Source organism: Aulonocara sp. 'chitande type north' Nkhata Bay, linkage group LG12, assembly GCF_057382095.1.
Source record: "Aulonocara sp. 'chitande type north' Nkhata Bay isolate Kocher_YH1m ecotype deep benthic linkage group LG12, A_spYH_male_GT1.1, whole genome shotgun sequence".
Taxonomy (NCBI): Eukaryota; Metazoa; Chordata; class Actinopteri; order Cichliformes; family Cichlidae; genus Aulonocara; species Aulonocara sp. 'chitande type north' Nkhata Bay.
In genome coordinates this window covers 20,369,746-20,379,099 of record NC_141355.1, presented here as the reverse complement: position 1 = coordinate 20,379,099, position 9,354 = coordinate 20,369,746, and the positions used below count along the sequence as shown (strand labels likewise).

The window sequence follows — 9,354 nt, the reverse complement described above, 5'->3', positions numbered from 1 at the left end:
CTGGGTCAGATATAAACCAAGTTTAGGTGGAGTTTATTTTCGTTATGATGGCTTTTTCATACTGGGTACTAGCTAGCATGACGGAGTTTCTATACAGCTGGGTGGATGCTATGATGTTACTGATGCTGAACTTTATTTTATTCATAAGGTTAGTTAGTTAGTTGCCAACTGTCCTCTAAAAAACGGAATCGTCCCGCATTTAGAGAAAATATTACGCGTTTCATATTAAGGTGAAAAGGAATGTCAGGAAGCTCCCCTGGCTTCTGCTCTGCAGCTGCTGAGTGAGCCCTCATCTGGGACTCTCCTCAGCTCTTTCTGGGATAGTGGCGCGGCTGCCCCTCTGTTGGGCTTCATTGGTCTCTTGTGTTCTGAGGGGCCTCTGGATGTCTGGAGTTTTGATCTCCTCCATACCTGCTTCAAGCCCTGGAGGACGGGGCAGTGGCCCCCCCACACCCTCTAGCAGATCATTACATGAAGGAACCTTTTAAATACAAGCGCGCTCATGCTCACAGGTGTACACACGGGTGCTCACACACACAAATTACACCCTTTTTGGCCCCTCCCTCTCCTGTTTCTACTTCAGTCATGAAACTGATCAATGATCAGCTGATTGTCTCTCTTGTTTGTTTATCGCCCACTTTGCGCCAGAAAGTAGAAACCAGCGGATGTCGCGTTAAACAACAGCAGCATGTTTAAGCTTGATCAGCTGTTGTTAGAATTTATTTAATATTAATTTCTAGTATCAGCTGATGTTTGCTGGAGCCACAGCTGTAAAGCTGCTGGTCATGATGTCGGTTTGGATACGTGGTGAGAGGGAAACAAGAAGATGAAACCAGGAGATGTCCTTACTGAATCATCAGAGCTGAACAGGTGATGGAGAAACAGGTTTACCTTTAGGTGACATGAATGAGTTGAAGGGAAGTTATGAACTGTTTCTGAGAGACAAATAACACCAGGATCCTTTTCTATGTAGCTGACAGCTGGTAACGTTGCAGGGGCGGGTCTAGCAAAGTTTTGCCAGGGGGCCAGGTAGGGCATTAACAATGAGAGGGGGGCACAAAGAAATCCTTTCTTATTTGCATTTAAAATGTCTAGCTTTTAAAAAATAATTATCTGAATCTTTCAACAAACGATTGATAGATTGATGCATATATACCATCAAGACAGTGTACATCACTGTCACAACAGCGTTTGTTTTCATTCAAAGGCTTTATGATTTTTCCTATAATGGTGGGCCGGGCTCTAGTCAAAATGCCTGGGCCGATTTTTTTGTCCCAGTCCAGCCCTGTATGTAGCTCATCTGCAGTCTGGTGTTGCCTACATCTTCCTATTCAGAAGGCAGAATTTCTGAGTACAATCAAAGGACCACGGCTGCAGTTTTCATGTTGGATGTAAAAAGCGCACGTGACGCTGTGACGTAGGCTAGAATCATGGCGGCGGTCAACGACGGTCCAGGCGTGGGATTTCTCTCGTGGAAATATGCACATTATTTTTTCCTTTCTATTGGTAGGTGGCACAGTGCACTTGTGGCAAGTAAACAAGCTAGAAGACAGGCAATCTTGCTGGGTATCCAGTTACGGAAGCAACACATTAACAGGAGAATTCTGAGTAAAAACCAAAGTTACTTTCCCTAGTAACTAGTTACTTTGAAAGTAACGAGTAACTTGAAGTAACTGAGTTACTTTTGATAGAAGTAACTATTAATGTAACTAAGTTACTAATTTAAAGTAACTTACCCAACACTGCATGAAACTAGTTGTATCCATTTGCTCTCATACAGCTCAAAGTCTAGTGAAATTAGCAAATCCTTAATGTTATTTATCCACTTTTTGTTGGTTTCTACTCCATCAGAGCCGGCAAAAGCTGACGACTGTCCTTGGGCCATTCAGGTAAATAAAACAATTTTTAACTTATTGTTACTGTTTCTTCTAAAAGCTCTATAGTTGACAGTTATTGTGTAGATTAATAATTCTTTTCTTTAACTGTCTATTACAGGTTTGTGACTGAGCTTCTTGGAGGTGAGACATATGTCTCATGTTCAGTGGTTTTACCTGCTTACTGCCACCTGCATCACACCATGGAGGTCTCCAATGATGACCCAGACTACATGGTGAAATTTAAGACTGCCTTTACAAAGAACCTATTCCAACATGTAGCTATACTCAACCATCAGTGGCTCAAGGGGGAGAGGGAGAAGAGGTTTGGACCAGCCTTGACGTTACTGCAGGAACAGTGTAAAGATGCCACCACAAAGGAGCCAGCAAAGACAAAGAGCCTCCTCCTCTCTTCAATGTCTCCAGACTCTGATTCAGATGATTCAGATGAGGAAGCCCTGTGTAACAGGGCCCTGAGCAGAATCCACCATCAGCGATAAAGACTGCCCACTGCAGTCTAATACAATTATCTAATACAGTCTAACACAATTATCATTGTTGTTTGTTGAATCCTAATGGCAACTGTAGTGTGTAATCAGGTATAAACACTTTATTTACAAGACAAAACATCTGTTACAGGTCATAACAGAGTTTAAATGTGAAGCTGGTCAAATAACCTTTCATGTTTCTGCCTTAGTTTTTTAAGAAGAAAAACTGCAATTTATGTTGGAAATGTTATTATTATTATAAGAGACACTACCATTTTAAAAATGTACTTAAATTAGCATTTTATTTTTTTAAATTGAGTCCCACCCCTACTAATTAATTAATGAAAAGTGTTATTAATTAAACAAAATTTAAAATAAACACATTATTAAATGATTTAAATAAAACAAATATGCATCTAATTAATTATTGAACTATTTATTTAATTAATTAATTACAATTTTAATTAAGCAGTGAAACATTTAAATTATTTAATAACATATATAATTAATTAATTTTGTCCCTCATGGCCTTCCATAAAAGACAAGCCCCAGCTAGACTAATTTAAAATAACAAAGAACAAAATGTTTCTCACCACCTTCAGCTCAACCTCTTGAAGATGAAAGCCTGAAGTTCTCACAATTTTTTCCTGACCATCGAAATAAATCAGGATCTGTAATCTGATATGTAAACATATAAATGTCTGAGTATTGACTAGAATGTAACAAAACAAAACAAAACAAAACAAAAAACACCCACCAACGTCACACCACCCAAAGAAGTTCAATATTTGAGAACACTAATACAAAAATTCACATAGTAAAAAACAACTAGTGACAGTTTCTGAATGGTATCTAAATATATTTCACAATAATGCAAAAGCATGTAGAATACATTAAATTTTTTGTCATAAAATAAAAATGCTATTCTTATTCACTTTTCAATTGTCTTGTTAATAGTAAACACATCAGAAACAAATATCAAACAGAAGAGATACAAACTAGAGGAATATATACAAAAGAAGAGAAAGGCACACAATGGAGAGCAAAGTGCTTGGAAGCAGTGGAAAAGGACTTGGTCTAATAATGAGTAAGCTGAAGAGGAAATGGGTTTGCGCTCATCTAGAAGATCTTCGTGGTTAGGGGAGTTGGCTGGCCCATCCTTAACACGGTTCTGTTTTTTCCATCCCATTGTAGAAAAGTGCTTGTTCATATGGGGCTGTTTGAATGTGGGGGTGATTTCTCAGATGCTGAGCAGTCCATGAATTAACCTGAGGTCAAAGACATTTGTGCACCTGCTAATGATCTTTCCAAAGACGCCACTGCTACCTTTTTATAGGGACACTGTTAACCTGCCCCAAGAATATATATAAAACACTTTGGCTAATAACAGTTCTCTCCTAAATGTAACAGTTTTTAGTAGCTTCTTAGCTTTGTTGTTAGTTGTCAGAATACTTTTACTGTAAACTAAATGTTAGTTTTGCAGTTTGACCCAGGGATGTAAAACTCATTTTACATCGTGGGCCACTTACAAGCTACTTTGATCCAAAGTGAATTTACATGATAAATGTTTAAAATTACACAAAAAGTAATTCATTATCCAGACTATCCCATATTTCTAAAGATCTAAAAGATACTTTCTCCTGTGAATTTATATAGTAGAGAAATTTCTGTCATTTAATTGTTTATCTATTAATTACTTTGCTGTAGTATAAATGAGGCGGGCTCTTTATTAATAGGAAAAGCTTTAAACTTATGAAAATACAGTTAGAAGTTCAAAATCTATGCACTCCTTCACATTTTCCTGAGCCATCCAGAGGGTCGGAATGGAGTCTTTGACGGGCCGTGTTAAATCTCCCAATTCTTTTATCTTTGGGCTGAAGGAAGAACAGCACTCGGTGTATAAATGCTCAATCAACAATCTCTTCATTCCATACGATTCTCATTATTCCATACAACACTTTGAGCATAAACATCCGGATGGGAGATGTGGACAGGAGGGTGTCCGCCAGATCTGGAAGTGTCTGACTGTTTCTCACATTCTTATAGCTTCAGCCCCCCTCCAAAGTCATAAAACATAAACATCCACATTCTTTCTCTCTTACGGCGCCTAAGTGACGGCTTTGGCTTCCTGTTTTATCTCTGCCTGATGAGATGGGGCAGAAAACCTCTACAGTATGTTCTGTTCTCTTTGTAATCAGAAAAGGAAGGCCATGATTCTACACAAGCAGCATTTCTTATAACTCAGCAGTATAATGCATCATAAAACAGTGTAATGATTTCATAATTTTTAATCCAAGGCATAATGTGGCCTATAGCCGTATAATGATTCAACAATTATTTGATTAGAAGGATAAGGTGGCATAAGATAGTATGATAATCTCACAGCCGTTTCTGGCCTCTGGCCTGATTTTTGACACCCCTGGTCTAGAGCTGTCATTGTTTTAGGATACATAATGGTGGACATGCTAACAACACTTTAAATAAGCCTGTGTAAAAATAAAACAAACCAAGGCTAGAAACATTTTACTTGGACTACAAGTTACATGCTTTATTTAATGCCTGAGGAAGATAACACTAATAATCAGTAACATTTTATTCAACAATAAAAATGCAATCATACAAAAATTATTCAGCAATGAATTTGATCTTATTTTGCCACTCTAATAAACCCCCAAAAGCTCAAAAATAGGGGAGGTCAGCAGCCCAGTCAATCTCAGAAGCCTTTTGACTCGCAAGCTGTTGATAACTTGATTTGCAGGATAAAGAAGCTATTTTGACATGGAGTCAGCAGCTGACCCCCCCTGCTGTTTTTGCTGGCCAGCAGTCTCTGGGCAGTCTACTGTATAACCACACCATCCTTTTACAGTAAAACTGAGACCACTTGTAAGCATCAAATATGGAATTTGAATGTAAAATTATGGCAGTCAGGGGCAAGTTGAGAAACTACTAATTGCTCTCAAACACAATAAAAGTTGCCATAAAGGCAGTAAATTAAAAAACAGTTCAAGTTGTTGTATATGTTTTACTGACTGCTCTTGTGACTAATGGAGTTTTCTATTACTCCAGATTACTACACTGTGGCAGAATTGTAGATTAACGCTGTAATCTTAATTCATAAAGTCTGACAGAAACCCAGTAAAAGAATCTAAGCCAGTGATAGGCTACTGATTTATGATTAGAAGACTCCCAAGCAAAAAAATGACACAAGTCAATTATTCACCTCAACTTGCCAAAGATCAAAGTGTATTGGTTGACCATGAGTCACAATAAGACTTTAGATGGTCTTAAATCTTCGTGTATTTCAGGGTGACGACTTCATTTGCAGTTGGAAGGTAGCATCCCATACCTGTAAAAAAATGTAAAAGTTCAGAGAATATTATATAATACGAAAAGTTAGATTGTGTGCATCAAATGTCTGACCTCAGCTTATCTTACACATTGTGAGATTGGTTCACTCACCAACATTGAGTGGGGTTGTACCATTCAGCAGTTGCCAGTAGTGTGATGAATTTCCTGCCAAACCATTTACACTCTGAAGGAATGGTCCATAGTCATCATGTGGTATGTACTGAAAGCTGGAAACATAGGGAATGACTTTTTAAAGAGTGAAGTGGACAGTTTTTAATATAACTATGAAATCCTTTTTAACAATGCAAATAGTTTCACTCTCTATGTTTTTACACAGAACTCTGCATTCAGTTATTAGTTATTATTAATCTCTGGCTCTTTTCCACGGTGCGTCTTTTGTCCTGTCTCCCTCCCCTCACACCCAGCAGGTCACAGCAGATGGGTCCCCCTGAGCCTGGTTCAGTGCGAAGTTCTTCTCTGTTAAAAGGGAGTTTATCTTTCTACTGTCGCCAAGTGCTTGCTCATATGGGGCCATGTGAAACATTAATGAAAGGAAGGCATTTCTTAAAGCTAAAGATGTTATGTGATTTTTGACTGTACTGTACATATACAGGTTTCTGTGGTCTACTGTAAGAAAAAAGTATGAAGATTTGTTTTTTTAAGATGTCAAGAAACATTCCAGGGCACAATTAGTCATCTGGAATTAAAAATTCACACCCAGATATACGGGGTCTCAATTTTAATTAAACATTAAGAGAACAAAAGTAAATGTATGGCTTCTTCTAGTAAGGAAATAGTTGATGTGATGGTCTTACTTGAAGCCTTGGTTTGAGTATCTCAGTCTCGTCAGTCCACCGAAGAGGCTGCCTCTATAAGCAGTAAAAGTGTTGTAGGTCTTAATGTTAGTGGGTGACACATTCACCTGCACTCTGAAGTTAGTGTTACCTTAAATAACAAAGGAGGGTGAAGTTAGTTTACCGAAGATGAGCAGAAAAACAATAAAGGCGATTAATCTATGTGACTTTTCAAGGATTTTTTGGCATTTCTTTTTGTTTTTTATTTAGCAACACAGGAAAAAAACTCTAAAGGTTACCCTGAGCTGATGTCCCACTAAAAAACAGCAGCAGCAGGGCTGCAGAGAGGAGAGCAGGCTTCTTCATTTCAACTGCAGGGCAAACATAAAATTTTGATATGCAAACATGAACACAAACATACGTTGTGGAAAGCAGTTCCTGAACACTGAGTATCACCATCCCAAAATACAGCATTTATAATGGAATAAAACCTCTTCATGTTTTATTATTATTTTTATTTGGTACGTGAGTTTATCAAGTCATCTAAAAGTGAGGTGTGCAATATTAAGGAAGTTCAACAAAGTTAAGCTTTTCTTGCTTGATAAACCCTAAAGTCTAAGTTGGAGATAAAGAGTATCTCATTAGTGGTCATCAACTTTCTCTGTTAAGTCAGGCTTTCTGCTTCAGACTCTGAATGCCCAGGATTTCATGTGTCATGTTATCCCTGTGAGTGTAGCCTACTCTAACCAGAGACGTTAGCAGATGATAAAATGGTGACAAAAATCTGTAAAAAACATGAAAAATGTAACAGAACCGCACAGAGCAGTAAAATAAACATTTTAATTCAAGTAAACTATTTTAATGTTGACCACTTTGGGTGCTGCCTTTTATTTCTAATATAAAGACTGCATGTTAGAAATCTGAAACGTTAGACTGGATACATTTAAATATTAAAGGTTACTGTGCCTTTGAAAAAAAAGGAGACATGGAAATCACTTTAGTATGTTAGTAGATCAAAGGTAAACTGCTTTTATTTATTATCAATGATATTTAAAGATATTCTTACCTTTTTCAAGTTCTGTTTTCAATAAATGTGTAAGAATGCAGCCGTGGAGGTTGTAACTTTTCAGTTGAACAGTTCCTCCTCCTCAAGTTGAAGCTGAACTACAGATTAGGAACTTTTATACCTCTGCGCCACACATAGCATTATACAGAAACAACCAATGATGATACAGAAAAATAACCAAGCCCTTTACTTGTGCAATCAAAAAAAAGAAAAGCTTAAATCTGTGTTGACTAACCATGGATGTTATCGAATGACAAAAGGTGACCATGTATATTAAATTGCATAGGAGGAGTTTTAATTCATATAACATTTGCTACATCTGGCATTTTTTCTGCAATTAATTGTTTAATTGCAGGTTTGAATTTGCTGTATGTGTTCCCCTCTCACTATAAAAGGACAAAAAATAATGCTAATTTAAAAATGTAATATGCAATTTATTAAGGATTTTCACAGTGAGAAAATCCTGCGTGCTTGTGTCTGCAAATCCTTTATAAAGTATAACCTTATATTAAATTGTAATTTAATGAATTGTGTATCCTGTGTATTGCTTGCCTTTATCTTGGTCCTGTGTAAAAAATGTGGAAATTGTTTTACACTGTTTAATAGGAGCACAGAGAATTTTTCACTTTTGCCTTCTTGCTGAGTAGCCATGCAAGTAGGCCAGGAGGGTGACCTAGAAAGGTAATCGTGTTTCCAGGATCTCTGTTTGAATTTACACGTACCTTATTTGTCAGACTTCAGTCTTTGTTTTTCTTTACATAATTGAGCACTTTTATTCCTTGACAGTTAGAAGACTGTAATGAAACAATCAAACAGTCATCTCAAATGCATGTGTAAGTTAGGTTGAGAAATGGTAATAATTTGATGCTAAGCTGTATCATTTGGAACATGAATACTTCATGAATACTTCAAAGAGTAAGGTGTGCTGCCGACAGAAAGTACATTGTGTGGGTTTGATCCTTTTTCTGGTTTGGTGCTGAAACTTCTTAGAAGACTCTTCTATTTCCTTGTTCTACCCAAACCAGTTGTGGCAGATAACTGGTCCGCCCTGAGTTTGTTTTTTTCAGTCTCAGTCTTTCCTCCCGACCTAATTTGTGTGCATTCATTTGTTTTTCAGGTTTGGTGCTGAAACCTCTTGTAAGACTATTTTCCGTGTATTCTTCTTTCCTTTTTCTTTCCCAACCATTTGTGCCAGATAACTGGCATGCCTTTAGTCTGATCTTTTAGTCTCAGTTCTTCCTCCTTAGCTAGTTCCCTTTGCCTCTGCTTTTTAAGCCCTCATCAGAGCCATCAGATAGTCTCTCACTACCTGTTCTGTCAGTCTACAGTCTTGCTTATACTGTTTGCTCGGTCTTGCCACTGCTGCCATGGAATATGGAATGCACAGAGTGCCAAAATGACTTAAATAAATACATAATTTAAATAATGAATTAAATGTGTTGTTAATTAATTCAAATAGGTATTGTAACTCCCTCCAAGTTGAAAAACAGACACAATGTGTTTTTGATTTTTACTGCCATTTATTGGACACAGGTGCTACCAACGATGCCGTGAGAACTGTATAAACCCAAGGTAAACAAATCAATAATCCTAAATCAACATTATCTCCTAAAAATGACAAAAGAGGAAAAAAGATACAAAAAACATTGGGTCACAGACCCAGCCCTGTGACAGTAAGGAGACCTATTGCTAATGCTTTGGGTTCCAAGTTTTGCTCGTAGCTGGTAACTAGTTTTACATATAAGTGAGAGCTAGAGAGATGTTGGAAGGCTGTGCCAGCACTA

The 9,354-nt window shown here is 37.4% G+C and overlaps 1 protein-coding gene across 2 annotated transcripts; it reads right to left on the bottom strand.

The window, feature by feature from the left end:
- Window positions 1-4,387: 4,387 nt before the first annotated feature.
- Window positions 4,388-7,951, bottom strand: LOC147317310 (cobalamin binding intrinsic factor-like). 2 transcript variants are annotated; one of them, XM_086314128.1, is made up of 5 exons: window positions 7,571-7,951; window positions 6,804-6,875; window positions 6,526-6,655; window positions 5,822-5,937; window positions 4,397-5,708 (listed from the first exon to the last, which is right to left on the bottom strand). In XM_086314128.1, exons 2-5 carry the CDS (start codon window positions 6,868-6,870, stop codon window positions 5,647-5,649), a joined length of 375 nt encoding a protein of 124 aa, XP_086170254.1. In that variant the 5' UTR covers window positions 6,871-6,875; window positions 7,571-7,951; the 3' UTR covers window positions 4,397-5,646. The 2 variants fall into 2 exon arrangements, with proteins under 2 accessions (XP_086170253.1, XP_086170254.1); XM_086314127.1 differs by lacking the exon at window positions 7,571-7,951 and having other exon boundaries at window positions 4,388-5,708; window positions 6,804-7,527.
- Between the last annotated feature and the right edge of the window lie 1,403 nt (window positions 7,952-9,354).

Coding starts and splice junctions, on each gene's coding strand:
- LOC147317310 (XM_086314127.1), bottom strand. CDS start 6,978: ATGCTGTATTTTGGGATGGTGATACTCAGTGTTCAGGAACTGCTTTCC. Junction 5,938..6,525: donor TACTCAAACCAAGGCTTCAA/GTAAGACCATCA, acceptor CTATGTTTCCAG/CTTTCAGTACATACCACATG. Junction 5,709..5,821: donor TACAACCCCACTCAATGTTG/GTGAGTGAACCA, acceptor ATTTTTTTACAG/GTATGGGATGCTACCTTCCA.